At 55.9% G+C, this 22,075-nt stretch overlaps 10 protein-coding genes across 10 annotated transcripts; 5 read left to right on the top strand and 5 right to left on the bottom strand.

The window, feature by feature from the left end:
* Positions 1 to 1,343: 1,343 nt before the first annotated feature.
* EX895_001751 (uncharacterized protein) lies at positions 1,344 to 2,237 on the top strand (the record flags this gene model as incomplete). Its single annotated transcript, XM_029882350.1, has 3 exons — positions 1,344 to 1,406; positions 1,546 to 1,643; positions 1,733 to 2,237. The coding sequence occupies 3 exons, from the start codon at positions 1,344 to 1,346 to the stop codon at positions 2,235 to 2,237; spliced, it is 666 nt and encodes a 221-aa protein (XP_029741205.1).
* Positions 2,238 to 5,529: 3,292 nt separating this feature from the next.
* EX895_001752 (uncharacterized protein) lies at positions 5,530 to 7,127 on the top strand (the record flags this gene model as incomplete). Its single annotated transcript, XM_029882351.1, has 3 exons — positions 5,530 to 6,732; positions 6,801 to 6,956; positions 7,056 to 7,127. 3 exons carry the CDS (start codon positions 5,530 to 5,532, stop codon positions 7,125 to 7,127), a joined length of 1,431 nt encoding a protein of 476 aa, XP_029741206.1.
* Positions 7,128 to 7,586: 459 nt separating this feature from the next.
* EX895_001753 (uncharacterized protein) lies at positions 7,587 to 8,471 on the top strand (the record flags this gene model as incomplete). The annotated part of the gene is made up of 2 exons (XM_029882352.1): positions 7,587 to 8,237; positions 8,331 to 8,471. 2 exons carry the CDS (start codon positions 7,587 to 7,589, stop codon positions 8,469 to 8,471), a joined length of 792 nt encoding a protein of 263 aa, XP_029741207.1.
* A 374-nt stretch (positions 8,472 to 8,845) lies between these two features.
* Positions 8,846 to 9,766, bottom strand: EX895_001754 (uncharacterized protein; the record flags this gene model as incomplete). The annotated part of the gene is made up of 1 exon (XM_029882353.1): positions 8,846 to 9,766. The coding sequence occupies one exon, from the start codon at positions 9,764 to 9,766 to the stop codon at positions 8,846 to 8,848; it is 921 nt and encodes a 306-aa protein (XP_029741208.1).
* A 1,054-nt stretch (positions 9,767 to 10,820) lies between these two features.
* EX895_001755 (uncharacterized protein) lies at positions 10,821 to 13,112 on the bottom strand (the record flags this gene model as incomplete). Its single annotated transcript, XM_029882354.1, has 1 exon — positions 10,821 to 13,112. One exon carries the CDS (start codon positions 13,110 to 13,112, stop codon positions 10,821 to 10,823), a length of 2,292 nt encoding a protein of 763 aa, XP_029741209.1.
* Positions 13,113 to 13,502: 390 nt separating this feature from the next.
* EX895_001756 (uncharacterized protein) lies at positions 13,503 to 14,513 on the bottom strand (the record flags this gene model as incomplete). The annotated part of the gene is made up of 5 exons (XM_029882355.1): positions 13,503 to 13,569; positions 13,677 to 13,741; positions 13,818 to 13,949; positions 14,233 to 14,261; positions 14,423 to 14,513. 5 exons carry the CDS (start codon positions 14,511 to 14,513, stop codon positions 13,503 to 13,505), a joined length of 384 nt encoding a protein of 127 aa, XP_029741210.1.
* A 1,504-nt stretch (positions 14,514 to 16,017) lies between these two features.
* EX895_001757 (uncharacterized protein) lies at positions 16,018 to 17,340 on the top strand (the record flags this gene model as incomplete). The annotated part of the gene is made up of 1 exon (XM_029882356.1): positions 16,018 to 17,340. The coding sequence occupies one exon, from the start codon at positions 16,018 to 16,020 to the stop codon at positions 17,338 to 17,340; it is 1,323 nt and encodes a 440-aa protein (XP_029741211.1).
* A 159-nt stretch (positions 17,341 to 17,499) lies between these two features.
* EX895_001758 (uncharacterized protein) lies at positions 17,500 to 19,119 on the bottom strand (the record flags this gene model as incomplete). The annotated part of the gene is made up of 1 exon (XM_029882357.1): positions 17,500 to 19,119. The coding sequence occupies one exon, from the start codon at positions 19,117 to 19,119 to the stop codon at positions 17,500 to 17,502; it is 1,620 nt and encodes a 539-aa protein (XP_029741212.1).
* A 974-nt stretch (positions 19,120 to 20,093) lies between these two features.
* On the top strand, positions 20,094 to 20,951 carry EX895_001759 (uncharacterized protein; the record flags this gene model as incomplete). The annotated part of the gene is made up of 1 exon (XM_029882358.1): positions 20,094 to 20,951. One exon carries the CDS (start codon positions 20,094 to 20,096, stop codon positions 20,949 to 20,951), a length of 858 nt encoding a protein of 285 aa, XP_029741213.1.
* A 275-nt stretch (positions 20,952 to 21,226) lies between these two features.
* On the bottom strand, positions 21,227 to 22,033 carry EX895_001760 (uncharacterized protein; the record flags this gene model as incomplete). Its single annotated transcript, XM_029882359.1, has 1 exon — positions 21,227 to 22,033. One exon carries the CDS (start codon positions 22,031 to 22,033, stop codon positions 21,227 to 21,229), a length of 807 nt encoding a protein of 268 aa, XP_029741214.1.
* Between the last annotated feature and the right edge of the window lie 42 nt (positions 22,034 to 22,075).

The raw sequence follows: 22,075 nt of genomic DNA on the forward strand, positions 1-22,075 counted from the left end.
AATAGATAGCTTTGTATGGCCCCTCTTTTCTCGTTGGCCCCAACGTTGCCGTCTGAAGACGCTGATAGATCGCAAAGAGGTACGTTGACAAGGTTTAGGCTTTTGATCAAGGAATCCCGTAGTGAATGTGGTGCTGAGAAGTCGAAAGCTGTTGGAGTGATCAGAAATAGAGGAAGGTGAAGAGAGGGGAGGTAGGGAGCTAGTGGAGAGAGACAAATGGGAATGTGAGGGAAGGTGGTGGTGGAGACGATGGCAGGTGTAAGATGATCGCAATGGAGACAGAGAGCTTCGTATCGGTCAGTGGCACGCGATTCGAAGCACAAGTCTGATCGTCGCGATCAACACAAAAGAGTATTGTTCGTCGACATGTCTAGGGGCCACAAACCGTCAGAGAAGGCAGGGATCAGAGGCCAAATCGACTTTATGCAACCACGCGTTTGTATGGCGAGCGCGATTCTGTAGCCTCACCGCGAACGTTGCAGCCTTGCAATCGTTCTCGGAAGAATGTGCATTAGACGACGATGGTATGGCGCACAAGCTAGAGGATCTTCAACGCAAGGGGTCGCGCGAGTCCGGAAGCGGCTGTGTGAATCTTCCACGCAATCATGCAAAGCCGGACGGTCGGTTTGGTGGCCTCGATGCTGCCATGTTCGCTAAGCAAACAGGACAGCGGTAATACAGTACACGCCTGCAAGAGAGGAGAGTAAGACGCCGATGGCTACCGGCGCGTCGTCAAGACGGGGGGACCTTGGAATGAAGAATGAAGATCACGCGTTGGCATGCTTCCATCAGGCAGGCAGGCAGGCAGGCAGAAAGCCAAAAGAGGAAACGGCGACAGACGGACCTGCAGGGTCCAGATTCAAAGGCACCAGCGAGGTAACGTCACTGTTGAGCAGTGCAGTAGCATCGAATGAGGAAGGTTTTTCAAGGTCTGTGCCTGGTGGCGGGTGGTGAACGATGCGGGCACTTCGGCATGACATGCACGAGCTGTAGAAGCCCCTTGCATACGTCGAAGAATGCGCATCGCAAATCAACACAAATTCATCCCACTGACGAGCTAAACACTGTTAGCTCGACTTGACCAACAACAAGGAAAATCAACAAGGAAAATCGAATTCGCAAATGAATGGGAACTCCGAGTTCCGCACGATTTCAACTGCAATTCAGGGTTCCACTTCCACAAAGGACGTAGCATGGACACGGACCATCTTTCCTCTTCCTGCCTCCAATGTCTCGATCTTCTCGCCCAAGGCTCACCTTGCTCTTTCGAATACATATCAGGATTGACGTCTTTCGAATCTCACACACCGTGACCTAACGTGCAAACCAGCCTGCCGTTCACGATGTCCACCAAGCAGTACAAGCAGGCCGGCGAAGACGTGTGGAAGAACAGGACAGAAAAGATCGTACGTGTCGACTGGCTCTGCAACGGACAACGAGATTGCTTGTTTGGATACTGACAGTCATGCACTTCAATGTCGAACCGTGCTTTACCCTCCTCCCCGCACACCGGCATGAATCCATGCGTTGCCTGCAACGTGCCAGAATGCGGAGCTCTTTACGCTGACCTACGGTGCGTTGGTGATTCAACTGATCAAAGACTACGAAGACTATGCAGAGGTTAACAAGCAACTCGAGAAGATGTAAGTATACTTCTCCGGTGGAGCCTAGTCAAACACCCTGTTCACCCCTCGCTGAAACCCTTTTTCCATCCTGGATCGCTCTTCAACAGGGGCTACAACATCGGCACAAGGTTGATAGAAGACTTTCTGGCGCGCACCAACCTCTCCAAGTGCTCCGACTTTCGCGAAGTAGGCGAGGTGGTGAGCAAAGTTGGCTTCAAGATGTTTCTCAACATCACACCCACCGTGATACATCATCAGCAAGAGGACGCCTCGTCATCATCAGCAGCAGCGGCAGCAGCGGCTGCATCAGCGATCACAGGGCAGCCATCCGGAACCGCCTCGGCACAAGTATCGACGGCCACAAAGGAGTTTAGCTTGATTCTGGACGAGAACCCACTGGCCGAATTCGTCGAGCTTCCTCGGGACGCGAGAGCCGGTGGATTGTGGTTCAGCAACGTTTTGGCTGGTGTGCTGCGAGGAGCACTCGAGATGGTGCAGATGCAAACCGAATGCTTCTTCGTTTCAGATACGCTCAGAGGCGACGAAACCACCGAGCTGCGGGTGCGGCTCGTCAAGCATCTCGATGAAGAGGCTCCCATCGCAGACGATTGATGCGCTGGAGAGGTGGGTTCCAGCGCTTCTTGATTCGCAGATGCACTGCCCACTCAACAGCTGTCATTCGGCTCTCGTTACATTGTACTGGCAAGCCGCAAACTTGGCACTATACCTCTTGGTGACCCCCCTCACTGCCCACTCTTAGGAACTAACCACCATGCCACCATCGAATCTGCGTGTGGTCGTGCAGGGCATCTTTATCTTTGGTCAACGCGCAGGTTGAACGCCGTGCGGTTGCTTTGCCTGAGCATGGTTTAGCTCCATCACGTCAAAGTGGTGTCCATTGTCTGCGTCTCGAGTGTTACGAGGCCGTGTGTAAATTCCAGGGGATTGGCATGATGGAGAGGTGTCGTCTGGCGTCGCGACATATTCTTCTGCGATCAAAAATCACATGGTGTCATCTACAGTACTGCCCTTCAAAATGGCATGCGCGTCGGAATCACAGAGCGGCTCCTTTCGCAGGAGCAAGGGTGACAACGGATTGAATCCGTACCAGCAAGCACCCGGGTTGGTATCATCGGGCTTTTCGGTCTTGCATGTATCAGCCCCACATGTAGGATTTCCTCAAGGTCATTTCATAAGCATCGAGATCAAAGCGAGTTTTTTGTTTCCTTCTCCTTTGTCCCTTTACTCTTAAACTTTATCGTAAGCGTCGTTGCTGTCGACACGATGAGCTTCGCGGTCTGCAAGCTGCTCAACAGCGGATTTTGACAATCTGATGCTCGCTAGGCCGTGCTCAAGGCTCCCGCCCGTTCACGGTCATGCCAGCAGCAGTGATCTGTTGTGAAGTCCATGGACCGAACGCGCTTGGCAGAGAGGCTGCAAAAGTACGGTCTCCAGGGTGGGTACAGTGACAAACCTTGTTTCTGGGACACTTTCTCACGCTCCGCTCGGGCGTGTGCGGTTCCTCTGACTTTTTTTGCCCCTTTCCACGAAGCTTTGAGTTTGGTGGTCTAATCACCCCAATCCGCCTTCGCACAGCACACCAGCACACCAGCACTCAATCGGCTTTTCCGAATCCTGCTGACTCTCGAGAAGTGGTTGTGCTGCTTTTGCTCCCACGCCATGGCAGCTGCGATTGAGCCGTTGGCCCCCTTGAAGATTCGAGCGATGTCGATGCGCTCTGATGTGCGGAAAGCTCTCGTCTTGACCTCGTTTGCTCTGATATGAAGCTGCTCGTCCCTCTCACTACTCTGTCCCAACTGTTCTACCTCGATCACTCTCACTTTCCTTCTCCGACCCGACCTCTCAGACAGCGGCTGCTGCGCACACTACACTAGCGACCTTACCCTTATTTCACAACTGTTCCCTGCAAAAGGGGCTTGTCGGAACCAACTCCTTCAGTCGTTCCCCGTTAAGATCACGCTCACCGAGATTCATGATGGGCACAGAAGAACATCCGCAGACTCCACCACTATCCGTGTCGGCTTCAGATGCTACTCAATTGCATCTGGTTCACACCCAGCGTCCATTTTCACCCTTGACGCTCGACGATCTTGGCCTGCATCCTCCCTCGACCCCAAGCGCATTACTCGATATCATCACCCCAGCCAGTCTCCCTTTGCATGAAGACCCCGCTCCAGTTTCCGATGCACACAGAGAGCCTTTCGAGAACACAGACAAGCCCAAGAACGGTGATATCAATCATGCCTCTTCGATCTACCCCCAAGAGCGTCTTCGGAATCGTGACACGAATTCGTCGCTCGACAAGGCTACCACCAGCACGGACCTGCTTTCTTCCGCGTCTGTAATTCCCACGACGCAGAGTCACGACTCTTACTTGGCATCCTTTCTTCAGAGCATCTCGGGAGATTCGACGGTGTCCGAACTGCAAGCCCTTCCATCTACTGCTTTGGTCAGAGAAGACAATTCCGCCAACGATGCCTCGTCTTCGATCGAAGGTATGACAAGAACCAAATCCATTTCCCACGCCGGTAACTCGTCGTTGAGTCCGGCAGCTTCGAAGAAGGACGATGGACCGGTCAGATTGTCCAAGCCAGCCACATCCTCAAACGTCAACCAGTACAAACAGGCCAGCCAGAAGGACGCTGCCTCTCATTTGTACCATGAGGTTCCCATGACAGATTTTCATCGGCTCTTTCGGACAGCATCGACTGCACGCGGCTATGCAAATCAGCATTGGGCAGCTTTTCTGCCATCCTCTGCCTCCAGCAGGCTTCCCACCTCTCTCCGGACTGACGAGTATCGTACAAGGACCTCTTTTCTGGGCCATTCCGTCTCCTCTACCCTTCCATCGACACCCAGGCTCGATACGTCTTGGGGTCCATTCGCACCAAATGCCACCGAAGAAAGTCTTGTTACCTCCAAGCCGCTCGAGCAGCCTCACCCTAGCGCTAACCAGGCTGAAGCTGCAGCGGCACTCAACCCTTTCAAAACAAAATTGTCGCTAGACTTGTCCAACTTGGGTTCCTTTTCTTTGCCTCAAGCACCGCCCTTGCAGCCAGAGCATCGTTACCCTATTTCCATCCTGGAAACGGACGGTCACTATGAGACCGACCTGGAAACGGATCGGGACTCCGAAACAAGTCCTTCTGTTAGCCGCACCTTTGTCGTAACACCCAGATCCGCCAATCCGGGCTCCTCCTCCTTCAAGCGAAAGTCTTTAGACACGACCTGGCATGATCACCAGTCGAGACCGATGGCCTCGAGAAACTCCCTATCACCGAACAAATCAGCTACATCCGGAGAGCGCTCTGCTGCATCCGACAGCCCCTTCAAGATCGTGCCTCTATCCAACGTCGTTCGCTCGAGGAGCCTTTCAAGCGCCTCGCACTCACCTTTAGGTAGCCGCGAGGTGTATTCCTGGCCCGCAAGGTCGATCGAATCGCTGCGGACTGACAGTTTGGCACGGTCTCGTTCCATCGGAACACTGGACGCAACGGCGCCCCTTCCCGACGCAGTGACATCTTCTTCCGGTCAGACTACGCTCAGATCTACCGCCTCAAGCTCCACAGCTCGTAGCCCATCGTATGACTTCACGCGGCAGGCGCTCCTGGATTTGATTCGGCGGACAAATCTAGGCATAGCGAACAACGCAACTTCGAACGAAGCGACGGGTGCAGCATTACCCAGTAACTCAAGTTATTTGAGAGAGGCGCAGACATCATCAGGTTCGTTCTTGGCGCCTCCCTTCAGCGGATCTTCCACTATTCCAGCTGACTTACATGCGCGGCTCCAGAGCTGGCAACACCACCGTAAACGGCAGAGGGTGCTGGGAGAAGCCTCAAATGAAAGTTCGAAAGATCAGACGGAGCCTTCTGGCTCAAACATGCAGTCAAGCTCCAATACACACTCCTTATCGAATAGCAGCGGGTCGACGAATGAGCCGGCGGTCAAGGAACAACCTCGGTTCAGCACACGAAACAGCACTGACGAGCAGGACCACAAGTCACGCAAGGAGGAGCACTACCAGCGTCTGTTGAACCAGCTCAATGCTCAAATGCAGATCAAGATCAGTATGGATCTGCAGAAGCAGAGGCAGAAGGAGTTGGCGGAGCAGCGCGAAAGCCCGTCAAAACGAAGGGAGGACTCGAGCAAAGAGGTTGAATTCCGAAAACCAGGTCCACCTTCGAAGCCTCTCGCAGCGCGTAGGATGAGTTTGGAAGCGACCAGCAGCTCGACTCGGAGTCATGCTAAATTGAAAGGTAGCGGAAGTGGCACCAGCTTTGAAAGGAATTCGACGCAGCGAACAGAGAAGGTACAGGTCCCCAGACCCGGCACGGCTGCTCCGAGCGCCAACCTTGCAACGTTCAGATCAAACGAAGAAGCTTCAGCTGCAAACAACTTTACGGCAGCAGGAGGCGAACAGTATTTTTCCGCATCCAATGATATGTTGCCCGCGTCTTCCGTCAATCCATGGCAGATGGCGAGTAACGCCGTCTTCTGGAATACAACCCAAAGCGATGCCACGTCTCTGAACGCCAGGTGGATGTCAAACTCTCCGGACGGTGCTACTCTTTGGCATCCATCCTGGGTACTACAGTACTCTCCTGCACCAGCGACATTTCTGCCGAGCTGGCAGCCGGATCATTCTGACTTCAACGAGCCTTCCTGGCAAAGCAGCCTCTCGAGCGCAACCCACGCCGGCTCGGCACCGCAGGCGCCCGCAGACCCAAACCAGATCCTTTCAGGAGAGCCCAACTCGATGATCACATGGGAGCTCATGCTCAAGCATCCCAACTGGCGCCGTGATCTGGACGCGCATGCACCCACTTCCAGTAGCAATGGTGTGGCGACCAGCGGCGGCAGCTTCACCACGCCTCAGTATGTTGACACGTCGTCTTTCGCCATCTCAAACGCCGTTACAAGCGCATCAAGGACAGTTGCGGCCGTGACAGTGGACATGGCTCAACCATCTGACACAGTAGCGGAAAATCCAAGCATTGGAAGACCCTTCTCACCCGGGGCAGAGGTGGTGTTCTGGGCGGTCAAGGGCGAGTGTTCGGTCAAGCTTGTTGGTACAGTTGACAGCGTAAGTGCCGACTCGGGTCTTAATGCCTGTACGTCCGTTGGGATGGACCGCTGATGACATCCTCGCAGGATGGATTGAACTCGACACAGATGACGGATCGAGCCGCAACGATTGTCGTGCCGTCTGGACGCTCGAGTATCAGCGGCCCAGCCTTGGCCGACTTGGAAGCCTCGGCCTCTAAGCGCCGGGGTAGCGGCAATAGTCTTGTTGACGAAGATTTCCAGGTGAGCGTACTAGAGTAACCTTTGAACTAGCCAAACTCAGGACTGACTCGTGCTCCACCGTTGAATCCACCGTTGATTCCACCGTTGATCGAGACACAGGAGTGTTATGAGGATGTCCCCTTTGTCAACATCCTAGCCAAAGGTCAGGCTTCGCTGCTTCACTTGGATTGAAGAGCTTTGTGAACAGAAAAACCCCGATATTTCAACATGACTTGTCGGAAAGAGAGAACTCGTGTCGTGATCCGACAGTTGGCGACACCGTCTGATACAGTCGCAGAGGTTGACGGTCGACATGGTGTGAGATTTTTCTGAATTTGTTAGACTAGTTGCTCGCACAATTTTGAATATTCTGCAAGGTTTTCGGGTTGCGGGCCAAAAACGAGGACGCGCGTTTCTGGGCTTGTCCGAGTGATCTTGTCTTTCTCCACTTCTGGCAACCAACACGCTCGGATCTGTTGCAACCACATTGCGTCCACCATCATCCTCTGTACCAGATACCTGCTGCACAATCGACTTAGCAACTGACTACTTTCAGGCAATAGCCACGCACTCACTCGACCTGTCTATTTCAGCACCTCGATTCGCGCATTTATCTGGCCGACTAGCGCACTAGCGACTGCATATCATAGGATGGACGTTCACAAGCTGCACAAGTCGCTGGCGGCGGCGTTTTCCTCGTCCCAGTCGAAACCGGAAGAAGTGAGATCACTGCTTACGAAGCTTAAGATCGCGTTGACCGAACACAACCTGCTGGTGCCCTCGGCTGCGACCGCATCCTCGTCCTCATCCGACCTGGTGCTGGCACGGGAGGTGCTCGAGATCGGCGCATTCTACTCTGTCCGCATCGGCGACATTGCCGCGTTTGACCGCTACATTTCGCTGCTCTCGCCGTTCTACGATGCCTCACTGCCGGCATCAGCGCACTACGAGCCGCTGCTCGGGCTGCGTCTGCTGCGCCTGCTCAGCTCGAACCAGATCTCGGCATTCCACACACTCATCGAAACACTCCCCACAGACCTCGTCAACGGCAGCAAGTACCTGCAACACCCGGTGAGCCTGGAGCGCTGGCTGATGGAGGGCAGCTACAGCAAGGTGTGGCGTTTGAGCAGACAGGCTCCGCCGCAGGACGAGTACCGCTTCTTTGTGGATCTGTTGATGGACATGATTCGCAACGAGATTGCGAGCTGCGAGGAAAAGGCATATGACAGTCTGGCGTTGCATGACGCCGCGACGCTGTTGTTCTTTGAGAATCTCGACCAGGTGCTGAGCTTTGCTCAGAGCGTAAGTACCGCTTCCCGCAGCCCAAGGTTCAAGCTGACAAACGCAGAAACTGACATCATACTTCACTCCGTTTTTTGTGTCGAATGCACACAGCGCGGCTGGCACGTCAACCCGAAAACCCAAGTGGTCTCCTTCACCTCGATCAACGCCGCTTCCACCGTCACCGCGATCCCCAAGAAAGCCACGATCGCGACCAACCTCATCTTTGCCAAAGAGCTCGAATCCATCGTCTAGACAGACAGCGCTGCGCGCGTGTTCCCACACTCTAGTCGCCGGTCCCCCCTTCGTCGTGCCGGCCTCATCCTTGTTTGTTCTCAACATAGCGTTACCCTTCATGTTCTTCCTCAGTTCTACGCGGGGCAGGTGCCTCTTTCCGCCGCGTCGCTCCGTGTTTGTGTCTGTGTGTGCCGCAGCGCGCGTGTGAGTGTCGAAGCACAACCCCGTGTTGGGTGGTGGGTGGTGTGTGTGTGAGTGAGAGAGACAGAGAGAGAGTGCAACCCGACTCTGCAGGCAGCCGCACGAACCAAACGAGGCACAAACGAAACAAGAGACGCAAACATGTATTGTCCATTGCCTACAGAAGCAAGCGCCGTGGCGGCACGCGCTTCTCAACCAAACCTGCCTCGCTGCTGTGGAGATGCGAGCCTTTGCTGATGATGCGGACTCAGACTGCCCCTGCCCACCGGTGTCGCCGCCTCGTCCGCGGGCTCGAACCCGTTTACATAGCTGCGTGGTTCATCCCCCGCTGCCGCTGCGGAGGGCGCAGCGTGTGGACTCAGTGGTGGATCGATCGGCGGCGAGATGCTCGTCCCATTGCTCAGCGCGGGCGAGCCCGCGTCATGTACTCCCGCCGCCGAGTGTGGCGCATAATGTGGATGCTCCTGCTGCTGGTGCTGATGTTGCTGCGGTGGTGAGCTCAGCGCAGACTGCCGCTCGAGCTCGGCCTGCAGCTGTCGCGCGAGCGCCGACGCCTCGACGGGTGTCTGCTGTGGTGTATTCGCCGGAGCGGGTGCATACCCCCACCCGGATCCCGCGGGGAAGCCGGCACTGCTGCTGCTGGTCGACGACGTGCTCCCCCACGACCCCGGTCCCCCCGCTGCCCCTGCCCCGAAAAACGACGACGTCTGCGGGTAGTACCCCTGATACTGCTGCTGCTGCTGTTGCTGCTGATGTTGTTGTTGTTGTTGTTGTTGTTGTTGTTGTTGTTGTTGTTGTTGTTGTTGTTGTTGTTGTTGTTGCTGCTGATATGAAGAGGAAGACGACAGCATGGCTACGTCGGCGTCTAGCGAGCTGACGGCGTGCTGCGGCTGGAAGGGATTGCGCCGCGACAATGGGTGGCCAAACGAGGCGTACTGTGAGCCGGATGGACCAGCGTTGCTCGTGGAGCCGTTGGCGTGTGAGAAGGAAGGCTGCTGTTGACCTAACGACATTTTGAGCGATTCGCGAATCTCGTTGAGCTCGTTGCCGCGGTCGCCGGCGTGGAAGCCGTGCTGCATCGACCCGATTAGGTCGTCCATGTTGAGCGCCATTGTCGCAGATCAAGCGAAGGAACCAAAGGGCTGCTTGAAGAAGCGGTACAGGTATGGGAAAGCGTCGGACCGTTCCGATTCGGTTTCGGAGGAGACTGTGTGCCCAGCAAGTGACTCAAGCGGTGGTTTCGAGAGAACGGGCCGATCTCCGTGCTGCCTGGATGTCGTCTGCGGTGAGCTGGAACCGAGAGCGTCGGAGTTCCTCCTTGGCCCTTGCACTTGCTGTTCTCCGAGTAGAAGCAGTTGATGACAGGCGTCAAGCGATCAGCTGAACAATCCCCAAGTATAATTCCGAGCCTCCACCACAGGATCCGACAAGACCGAATCTGTCGTCCAAAACCCGCGCAATAGCAGCCAGGCGATGTCGTGCGAAATCAAGTAGGGTGTCGATGAAGAGAGAGAGCACGGAAACTTCGAGTGCGGAGATGAGAGCTGGATGTGTGGACGAAGGTGTATATGTGTGAGTATGTGTGTGCTTGTGGTCGGGTGAACGAGTGGATGGTGGTAGAGCAGGTGCGTCGATAAAAAGTGCAAATGAGCTGCGCGTGATATTCGCCTCGTCTCTGTTCCAGCACAGAAGCGGACCCGCGAAAGTCGAATCTGAGCTGATGATGCAGGCTGCCGGCTTACTCTACGGCCACACGGCGAGGGGAACGACACGGGGCTTCCTGAATCAGACCCGCACCGCTGTTCGCCGCCTTCGACGAAAAATTAAAAAATTAAAATCGAAAATACGGCAACAGCAGAAAGCCTCCAGCTGCTGCTGATGCTGCTGCTGCGCAGCCGCAACTACGTTTGCTCTCTCTCTCTCTCTCTCTGACCGGACGCCCGGTAATCTTCGCTTTCTCTCACCCCCCGACTTGGACCCCCCTTTGTCAGACCCGAGCCTTGCCGAGTTGCATCGCTACGCAGCTCTACATCTCATACACAGCGACGCAGCTGCTGCCCTCAGACCACAGCTTCATTTCGAGACGATGAGTATGTGCACTTGAATGTCGTATGCTGTGCAAGCTGTGGGTGTACTGTACATAGTGTATTGAATCTCGAAACAAGCTTATGATTCGTGCTGCATCTCATGAAATCGTTGATGGGCTACGAGCATAAATGGCTTCAACGCCTCACCGCAGCGCTCGCATCGCACGGCTTCTTGCTCCAGCTCGTCTAGATGCTCCTCGACATGTCCGTCATCTGCGTGCGTCCCTGCTGACACCTCTGAAGTGACCGAAGAAAGTGATGCGGAGCGCGATGGCGGCGCTGGAGGGGGGAGCCCGGACAAAGGGTACAGCTCGTGGTCGTGCTGCATCCACACCTCCATCCCTTGTCCGCAGACCGAGCAGCTCAAAATCGCTGTCGATGCCGCTTTGCCCTTTCCTTTGCCACCTGCACTCCTTGGAACATCGTCCTCATGAACAGCCGTATCGGTTGGTTGCGCAGGACCGAGATCGATACCGTACTCCTCAGCAATCTCGTCCCTCAGCTCGCTCGGTAGACTAGCCAAAAAGCTTTCGTCGATCCCAGCTGCTCCATTCATCCTTGTCCCGCTGACCCTCACCTCGGCTGCTGACGAGCCAGCCGCAAAGAAACTGCCTAGCGCCCTCTGTGGCCTCTTGTCGCTCAACTCTAGCGCTGCAATGTTGATCAGATTCATCCCGTCCCCGACCACATCATCACCTCCGATCAGCGCGCGCAACAAGCCTCTGCATGCCTTTGCTATTGCTCCCGCCCGAGCCTCCCTGGGTTGATCCAGTTCGAACACCTCTACGGGCATCTTGGTCTGCTTCGAAACGCGGTTGTTCCAGCCCTGCCGCACACTCAAGCGTAGCTTCATGGGGTATCGCAGCCACCCTCCCTTTCCCACTGCTGTTGCCGTCGCTGGCTGCTCTTGGTAGTCCCGGATCGTCACCGCTTCATTTTTGATGATAGTTTCCTGGCTGAGCGGCTTGAGCGGCTCTTGTGGCGCGTTGCCCTGTGTCGTGAGCTCCAGCTCGAGCCGCCGCAGCAGAGACATCGAAAGGCGACGGATCTCGTTATGGATCGAGGTACCGCGCAGGCTTGGGTACGGGAACGTGTCCTCGATCGAGAGCTGCAGAGGAAAGTCCGGCGCTGGAATGACTGGTTCCGCATCGCGTCCGCTCACCAGCGTCCACAATCTCGTCCCGACCACTTCGCCGAACAGCCCTACCATGTCCTGGAGCGAGAGCATCTTTCTCGCACTGCCTACCGTCACTTTCACCTTCTCCTTTTCCTCTTCGTCGTCCGATATGCTCGTCGGCTCCATGAAGTTGGAGCGAGAACGCGCATTGCTCTGGTGTGCGATCGTATTCGGGCTAGGATGGAGGTGATCGCGAATCTTGTCGACGACCACGCGACCGAAGCCAGGCAGCTTACGGAGGTCCTGCGGATCCAGAAATGCGTTGACGTGCTGCTGCAGGTTGGCTTCGATGGATCTCGCTCCGCTGTGCAGGCCAGAAGCGAGGCTTGCGATTGGTAGACAGAACGCCGTCTGCTGGTTGGGCTTTTTCAACGCCCCCACCAGCTTTGCGAGCGATTTGCTCGGTGCGATACCCGCGGAGCATGTCAGCCCAACTTCATCCGCGATCCTTTGTCGGAGATAGTAGGCGAGCCTCGCAGCTACCAGCATTCGTTCCTGCCACCAATCTGGCTGATTTCTCTGCAAGTGCTCTGCTGCTTCGTTCGGATGAAGATGCCCGGGAGGGTCACTGGGCCAAGCTTGATACTCGAACCCGTAGGCCGCGACTTTCTCGCTGCCCCCTGGCGCATTAAGATCGAACCATCGTCCTACATGGGAGCTATTGCGAATCGTGTAGAGGTGATTATCGACCATGTCGGTGACATCGCAGAAGAGCTCGTCCATGCCGAGCTTCTCGACCTTCTTTTCCCACACAATCGACCGGACCAGCCGCCATACCTGGCTCGAGACCTGTCGAAAGTAGGTCAGATCCTCGCCATTGACCAGCACCATATCGGGGCACTTTTTGAAGGCGTCCTTGATGCTGTCCAGCTTGGCGACTCCTGCTGCACGAGCTTCGTAGCTGATCGTCGCAACGAGCGCCTTTTGCTGGATGCCAATGGGGATGCCGATGAGAGAAGGGTCCCTTTTGCGGCAGGCAGAGACGTAGAAGGCGTCCAAGTCGATTGCGATAACGATCCGCCTGGCGAAGGCGGGTAATCCGGATGCATCGTTGGTGGGATCAGGTGAGTGGCGCTGGCGTTTGATAAGTCTCGAGGGAGAAGCGTCGTGAGCGGCATTCCAAAAGCTGCCGTTGTTGTCGCTCTTGGCGAGACGCTTCTTGGAAGGCGAAGTCGAAGGGCTCCGCCCCGTCATGATACCTTGACTGCTTGATCCTCCATGGTCAGAAGAGACTATGGAAAAGGTTGTCGACAATGGGCGCACTTCGCAAATGCGATGGTGGACTGAGGCAGGTAGGAGAGACTCAGCCTGAAAACTGTAAATCTGGCACGTTCGCGGTTGGCTCTCTCTGTCCTCCACTTAATCGCATTCAAACTCGCTTCCGGAAATAATCGCAACTGCTCAGCGCTCTCTCAGATCTGTAAGTGTCTAGTCCAAGAAGAAGGTTCGCTAGTAGCTGTTCAGAACCGTGTGCTGTTTCTTTTCAACCTTTCGAGTTACAGCTGCATTCTGATGAGAGTCAAGTTGATATTTTAGCAGGACCGAGAGGGTGTGTGAGAGTATACAGTGGGAGGACGAGCTGGTCTAGGAGGTGTACTTGTAGGCGAGGTAAGCACCAAGCAAGATAAGAGGGATGAACATGAACAAGGGGCTGTAGCGCAGACGGGCAAAGGGGCAAGGAAGAAGAAGATGATGAAGGGAGATATTCAGTATGTGTGCTAATGCAGAGACGTTTCTGCGCTGGCAACTGATACTCACTGGCTGTTGACGTTGGTGTTGTTCTCGTTGGTCACTGCGCCGCTGGAGGTCTTGATCTTCTGCGACTGTTTTTGGAGAACAAGGTGGATCAGGGTCAGCTCAGTGGCTTCGAGTCGTTGCAAACAGCGTTGTCATACTTACACCGCCCTCGATCTCACCGACGAGCATGGGTACGAGAAGCGCACGGGCGTCCTCAGAGTGTCCAACGTCCTCGAAAGCCTCGGTGGCATCCTTGCCGGCCTCGGTGACAAGGACCTCATCACCACCCGGGTGCTAGATTGCGTTACAAAGGAGGTCACAAGGTTGCGTGGGTGGAGAGAAGTCGATGATCGAGCGAAACGTCGGTACGGGTGTGGCATAGCGATGAGAAGAATGCAGATGTCGTGTGTGGAGACGAAAGTTGTAAAGAAAAGCCCAAGTACGTCAGTATACGATCGAGATGGGAAGCAGTGGTCGCGATGAGCCGGTCCAGCATGCACAGAGCTTTCAAGCTGGTGCAGCATTGCGCGGCGTGGTTGCATGCACCCCGTGGCCCTGTGAGGGTGAAGAAACGTACCTCGTCAAGGAACTTGCTGACATCGTAGACTGGTAGGCCCGCGCAGAAGTTGAGGAGGAGGCAAGAAGCAGATGCATTGTGTCAGTCATTCGCGAGCTCGTCGTGCCTGTCTCTTCTTGTTGCTGGCTCAGCGCAAAGCATGGTGCAGAGGGGACGGTGAAGCCAAAAGTGAGGTAGGTTTGTGACGCACCCTTGCCATCGATGAGGAGCCAGAGGTCGTCGTGGGAGCCGTGCTCCTTGAGCTGCTCCATGGTGATCTTCTTGGACTCGGATTCAGACATTTTTGGCGAACGTGTGTTGTGGTGATGGTGGATCAGGTTCGTGATGTGGTTGTTTGGAAGCAAAGTCGGTTCTTAGACACCAAAGTGTATGATAGTGAGTCTAGCAACTGGAGCTGCGTGGTCTGAAACGAGCGTCGGCTCTTCCTTTTCCTGAAATCAGCTCGCAGCCGCAACGTAGAGTACAACGCAAAATGCACGATGCGCAACGCACACGCACAAGCCCGCACTGCTGTTGGAAATCATTCGAAAATCGGCGTTTTTGTGAGAGCGCTGTTTTGTTGGCCACGGTCGTCGTGGGTTTTCGGCTTTCATCATGGTTGACTTTTTTTCGACGTGAAATCCCATCGTTGTTCTCGCTCCCAAGGCGAGCGTTGCGGCTGAGGCGTTCTCACACGAGTCTCTCCCAACGCACAGAAAGGCTCCTTTCCAGCTCTGTCTATTACAAATACATGATCGAGACAGCCGCGCTGATTCGCTTTGGTTCCAACCCCGCCTTTTCTTTTCATTCGTGATGATCCGCGTGGGCTCCTACTGAGACCCACTGCACGCACCGCTCGCCCTCTTCTCGGCGGTTCCAATTTTTCAACGGCATGGTGCCCACCTGCCGTGCATCCGCCTTTTCCACCAACTTGCAAGGCTGTTCGGCTAATACGGCGTGCGAAACGAGCAACGTCACACACCTCGCTTTGGCTTGTCCCCCCTTCCGGTCCTGCGGCGCTTTCACCGGCTCTGTGGTCCTGGCAGACGCGCTGCTCGTCGCAGCAACATCCGCTTTTGCTCTCGACACCATTCGTCGTGTGCCACACACGCCATCAGCTATCACACCCGTTCGTCGCACCAATCTCTCCGTCCGTCCGGCTGTGATGTGATTGTTGATGCGTACGTCGTTGCTGCTGGATGAGTCCTCCTGTGCCACGCCAGCGATGGTCGCTTCCCGAATTTAGAATCGGACGTCCCCAAACAAGGGGAAAACAGGGCTTTGAAAGTTCGAGGCAAATTTTGAAGTGAAAATTGAGGCAGCAAAAAAAGCAACAACCATTCTACGGTACTGTACTGTAGATCTCGCAAGCAAACGTTCAAGAAAAGGCAAAAGAAATGCGACCCCAGGCGGGCTCGAACCGCCGACCTCAGCATTAACAGTGCTACGCTCTAACCAACTGAGCTATGGAGCCGAGATTGCTATGCAGGCGGGGTCCAGGATTAGGAAATATGACTAGTGCACAAGCGGGCCAACACAATTAGTTGGTGGTGTGGCTGTCCGGGCAGGGCAGAGCGTCTGTGCGCGTGGGCCACACTAACTAACACGCCTTGGCCAGCAATTGCACCAATAATAAACTCGACACCCACACAAACACACAGGCACATCTTCCAACTCTGAGCAGTCGAACCCGAGTTGCTGCTTGTCTCTTTTTCTCGACACCATCGCGTTCAACACTGGACGCACAAGGAGCGGCCTTCTTGCTGTTACGTCGAAGCCTCCGAAACCCCTTCTGATACCACCAGCATGGCGTCAGCGCAGAGCAGCGGTCTCCAGAGGCGTAGAGGCGCTGGAGCTGCCCCGGTGTCTGCAGGACCCAGCACCTCTTCGAGTCGCATCGACGATGAAGACTTTACCCCGTCACGTACCGGATCGCCTGCACTCGGTGGAAGCTCGACACCAACATCCTCGCGCAGCCCGGCCGGCATCGCCTCCTCCGCCTACGGAGCACGTTCAGCGACCGGATCCGTAACCACCTACGACGAGTCCACCGGGCATCGAGTCGCATACGATCCTCGCGATCTGAACGACGAAAAGGAGATTGGAGAGAATCCGCGGCTTACGCTCATGGAGGAGATTTTGCTCTTGGGTCTCAAGGACAGGCAAGGCTACCTATCATTTTGGAACGACAACATCTCCTATACCCTGCGCGGCTGCATCCTCATTGAGCTCGCGCTGCGCCGCCGGATTGCCATCACCAAAGACCCTATGCGCAAACGATACAGCTTGACCGAACGGATGGTCGACGTGATCGATGGCAAGATGACCGGTGAGGTGCTGCTCGACGAAGCGCTCAAGATGATGAAGGCGAGTGACAGGATGTCGGTGGGGCAGTGGGTGGATCTCATGAGCGGAGAGACTTGGAATGTCATGAAGATCGGCTACCAGCTCAAGCAGGTGCGCGAACGCCTGGCGAAAGGACTGGTCGACAAGGGCATCCTTCGCACCGAGAAGCGCAACTTCTTGCTCTTCGACATGGCCACGCATCCACTCAATGACACGAGCTCTAAGGATGCTGTCTTGCGGCGCGTGCTCACGCTACTCACCTCCACCTCGCCCACCGTGCACGCCAACACGTTCTACAAAGAAGACTCTTCGTCCAGCGGGCGCCCCGTGGCATTGCGCGTGACTCGAGCACTCTGCCTCCTCTGCTGCTCCTTCTCGGCCAATGTGCTCGAAAATGCGCTCAACCATCTTTCGTACGAGGCACGCGAATCGGCATTCCAGAAGGCGGACGACATCTTGGAAGAATTTGCCAACTGGCCCATGGCGCCCAGCTCTGGTCTCGCGGGTGGTGGGGTCGGTGGCGGAGCGGGTGCGTTTGGCGCTGCTGGCGCACCGACGTCTTTGTCGTCCAATGGTCCCAAGCCCAAGGCGAATGGAGGTGCGAGAATCGGCGAAGGGTCGATGCTCAACGAGAGGGCGTATGAAGAGGGCAATGTGGGAGCATCGGTGCACGAGTTGGGCAAGGCACTGCAGAAGGAGCTGGAGCAGGAGGGCGATGCCTTCATGTTTGAGTGCATTGCTGCCGTCCTCAATGTTCTCAGCAGGATGGATTCGCTCTTGTAGCGGTCTGGACTCTCCTGCTTCTAGCTGCAACACCGGCATACGCAGCGAACACATCAAACACGGCAAACACAGCACACACAGCAATTGCACTTTACACACACTGAACGCATCGGATAACAAGGGACGATGCCTAGTTGCAATGCAAGAAAAGAGAGCGCATCAGACCGACATCATATCATCGTCTTCATCGACGGGCTCTTCGAGCATCTCGCCTCTCGCTGTGGCCGTGAGCAACTCCCTTCTGACCTCGGGTGAGATGCCTTCGTGCTTCTGAACACGCAACAAGTCGAGCAGCGCAGACTTCTGATCGGGCGTCAAGTCCTGCTTGTACCTCTGGGCAAACACGAGCATGCTCTGGTGCCACAGTACGGGCATCCTCCTCTCGCGCGTGATCTTGTCCAGCTCCACACCAGAGTTGGGCTCTGCGAAGCGCAGGTAGTGGAACACGAGCGAGTCGACGACCTTGTAGGGCAGAGCGTACTTCTTGTCGAGCAGCACACGAATGAAAAGCGACGTGGGACCCGAGTACTCCATCTCTGCCAAGCGCAGTAGCGCGGCCGCCGAGTGCAACACGGGAATCGAGACCTTGGCCAGGACCGACGAGACGATGGCGGCTTCCTTGAGCGTAAGCGTACCCGATTCGCACATGGGGAAGAGGAAGCCTTTGAAGAAGGCGGCGGGTTTGTAGATGGCTTTTTTCATAGCCTCGTACGTCTGGTAGGACACTTTGCCATCGTCCTGGATTTCGTCGCGCACCTTGTCGAGCAGGACGAGCTCGTAAAAGCGCTGCATCTGGTCGGCCTTCATGGTGGAAACAAAGATGCGGACGGCAGCGAGGGTGGCATGCGGTGTCCAGGAGGCTGGGTCGGTGATGTACAGAATCGACTCCCACGCGGGCAGCGAAGGTACAATCTTGAAAGCTTTGGGGAGGGGCCCTGATTTGTAGCGGGAGAGAAGCTCGCCCACTTTGCGGTACACTTCGATCACTTTGGGGTTGATGCCCGGTGGCATCCTTCGCTCTTCGAGCTCTTGCTGGGAGGGGCCATCGCCTGCTGCTTCGGCTGCTTCGATTTTTTCCATAATGAGGTCGGCGAGCGTCTTGTTACCTCGGCCGCCGAAACCTGCTGCGCCACCCATCGCAGCATCGTGCTCGGCGTCATCGACATCGTCACCTCGGTGCTCTGCCTCGAACTTGTCGAGAAGCGCCCGGTCTGAGGGGTCGATCTCGAGATTGGCGTCGTACGAGTTCCAGCCATTTGCACCCATCTCTGCCTCATCGTCATCCAGCTCTCCCAAGTCATCGAGGTCCGCCTCTTCGTCGTCAGAGTCGTCGGGCATGGCTGACGCCGACGAAGAAGCTCTTGGACCGTCGCGTGGCGTCATACCGTTGGAGGCAGAGGTGGACGCATCCGCCGCCGTTGTCGCGGAAGAAGGGTTCTGAAGCTCGAGTTCCTCTCGCTCGATCTCTTCCTGCTGTTGACGTGCGAGTCGAAGAATGTTTCTGGACAACTTTGGGTCGATGTACTTTTTCTCCTTGTTGCTTCCACCTGCTGTTCCTCCGACGACCATGCCTTTGGGGGCGGCGTACTGCCTCTGGTCCTCCTCATCGTCCGATGCGGATTGGGGCTTGGCTGCCGCCTTTTTGGACCTTCTTCCAGGAGCAGAGACGAGGCCAAATTTGGATGTGAGCTGATCTTCCTGCAGCTGTTGTGGAAGTGGATTGTGACGTTGAGAGCCGGCGCCCTTTTTGGCGAGCTTGGCGGTGGGGATTCGGGGCATGCTGGGCGACGCTTGCAGAACGTGCTGCTGGATTTACTGCTACTTCTACGGTGCTTCGCTCTCTTTCTGCAGCTGGTGGAGTTCGGCGGTTGGTACGGAGCAGAGGTGCAGTTGGTAGGTGGTCAAATGGGTTCGCGGAGAAAAGAGAGAAAGGGAGACTTGAGTGCAGTTAGTTGCCTTGGTTTGGCCTGCAACGAAAATTCTCAAAGTTTGTCAAAACCCTTCCGCCAAAAAGAGCACAAGTCCAAGTCCGAGAGCCGATGTCTCCTCTTTCCTACGAAGCATGTCAGCTCTCGCCGATGCCACAAATGAAAAAAAGCACAAAAATCATGATTAATCGGGGAATCGACCTGGTTTTCCGACTCGATCTTAGTGTTAACGAAATTCTCGGGTTGACCCCTCGCATCTGACATGTCGCGCAACGCTTGATGACACGACCTGCTGAGACGGGCACGCCGCCAAGCCTCGCTTCGACTTGGGTCGATCCCGGTCAGGTGTTCCGACTAGCTGCACCGTCGATCCTCCAGCATGCACCACAGATTGCGCTCAGCATGCCTGCCATGCACATGCTGGAGAGTCTAGCCCAAGCCGGCGTCTAAGAATCGCGAGCTCCCGGTGTGCATATGTTCAACTTCGCCTTCTCTCTCGCGCTTTCCATAATTAGCAGCTTTGAGCTGCGTCTCGTATTGGGGTACATCAGCGTCCAGTGTCCTCTTGGGCCAAGGTGTGTGTGGCATGGCATTGGCTGGAATGGTCGTGACATGCGCAGCTGCTTCCTGTTCATGTGCAATGAGTTTAGCGAGTCTGTTGTTTTTGCATGCTTCCACCTCCCGAGCAGCGTTCTTCAGTCTCGGTCAAGGGGTCACAGGTTCTACATATAAGTAGGTGCGGCATGATTGACGCTGACCAGGTTTGCTTCTCTTCCCCCATTCCCGCTTGCAAAGCAATCACATCTCTTCAAACCAATCGACAACATGACGCGCACACTTCTCGCAGTGACCCTGGCAGCGGCAGCGGCACTCGTCTTACCGGCTGCCGCTCAGAAGAAGCCCAACTTCAATGTCAACTCTCTTCCGGACAAGTGGGAGGCCAACCAAGCCGGCTCGAACCAGTGCACCAAGTGGGGCGCCTCTTCCTCGTCCTCTCTCTGTCAGAACGTCTTCATCAACAACGCCAACGACTTTTGCCTGTGGGGCCCGATCAAACCGAACTCGCAGATCGGAGCCAACGAAGAGTCGGTCGTGTCGTACTGCCTGAAGTCCGGCTACGGCACGCGCCTCATCCCCAACGGCTCGATCACGGGTGTGCAGTTCCTCAAGACGCCCGACTTCCTCCAAGTGACGGGCGTCGGCGACTTTACACGCATGAATGTGCAGAAGGGCGATGCGGGCGGAGAGCTCGACCCGCACGGTGCTGACGGCACGGGCAACCCCAAGGGCGGTCTGGTTTTCTCCAACAACGTCGCCGGCAGCGAGGGCAAGTTTGTCCAGATCAAGGAGTGGAACAACTTTATGAGCGCCTACGAGTTTTCCTTCCGTGCCGCCTACGGTCCGAATGCGGCGCAGTACGCCCCGCACATCTATGATGTGATGGGCGCCTACTTCAACTCGAACCGCGGCAAATTCGACAAGGGCGTCTTTGAGGACTGCCAGGGCAACAGCGGCAAGTTCCCGGGCGTTTACAAAGGAAGCACGTTCCGTCAGGGTCAGGCCAAGACCCCGGCTCCTCACAAGGCCGCTGCCAGCTCCAACTGTAAGGCGTACCCGACCGTGTCCAACGGCCCGGCTCCGCAAAAGGCGTACAAGAGGACGGTGGCCAAGCCGCTCAAGTAGTGCGATTCACTATATACCCTACACTAGCTCGCGGCTGTACTGATACAAACCGCTCGAAGCTCAACCCGTATATCCCTGTCGTTGCTTTGCATCTCCAATACGTGTTTCAGATTGCAATTGATCCCTCGATGTGTCGATTCGAATGCTATTTTGAAAGCGCCTGAGCCCTCGTGGAAGTGATAGTCGTGAAGTGCAAATGAAGCAGGAGAAGTCCAAGACAGTCTCGCCTCAGGTGATGGGTATATAATGAGTCTACGTGACAGCTTTCACTCCGTCTAAAGCTTGGTTTGCATGGACTCGGAACTCTTGCGCGCAGTCGACGTAGGAGCTTCGGGGTCTGTCCATCCTTGACCCATCCCATTCTCAGTGACATTGTCCGGCACCATTCCGAAGTGCCACTCCCTCTCGACGCCGCCTGGCAAAAACGACGCATCGCCGTTAAGCTCCTGCTTCCACCCTTGTCCGCGCTCCAGCCGTGTATACTTGCTCAGCGAAGCCGTGCCGGCGCCGATGAACTTGGTCCTCTTTCCATCGGCATCGTCGTTGAGGAGCACTCTGCCCATGGCGATGATGGTGGCAGCGTGACTGCAGATGAGCACTCGTGTGACGCCAAGTTGATCACAACGCTGTTGGATGAGGTCGAGAATTCGACGTGCGCGTGCGTGAAGTTGCGAGATGCTCTCGCCGCCGTTGTCGGGATACAGCAGGGGCGACCAGGAGAGCGAGAGATTGGGGACGAATTCCCGCATGTACTCCGCGCGTGCGGGGGAAGGGTGGATGCCCGTTTGCGGTGGTGCTGTTGGAAACCATTCTGCCAGACCTGGCTCCGCGACGAGTTCGAGATTGAGTGCAGACGCGGTGGGCAGCGCGGTCTGTAGGCAGCGGTAGTAAGGAGAGCTGACAATGAGTTGCGGCTGCTCCGAGGCGGGGAGCGAGGCGAGATAGTCGGCCAAATGCTGCGCCTGCTGCTGACCGTGAGCGGTGAGCACGGGATCGCGGGGACGATCGGTGGTGGGAAAGTTTTCAGCGCCAATCCAGCTCATGCGGAAGCCGTGACGGCAGATGTATATGGTATCGAGCATCTCGAGCAGCGATTGGTGGGTCAGAGACGAGAGAAGAGTGCG

Source organism: Sporisorium graminicola, chromosome SGRAM_12 (genome assembly GCF_005498985.1).
Source record: "Sporisorium graminicola strain CBS 10092 chromosome SGRAM_12, whole genome shotgun sequence".
Taxonomy (NCBI): domain Eukaryota; kingdom Fungi; phylum Basidiomycota; class Ustilaginomycetes; order Ustilaginales; family Ustilaginaceae; genus Sporisorium; species Sporisorium graminicola.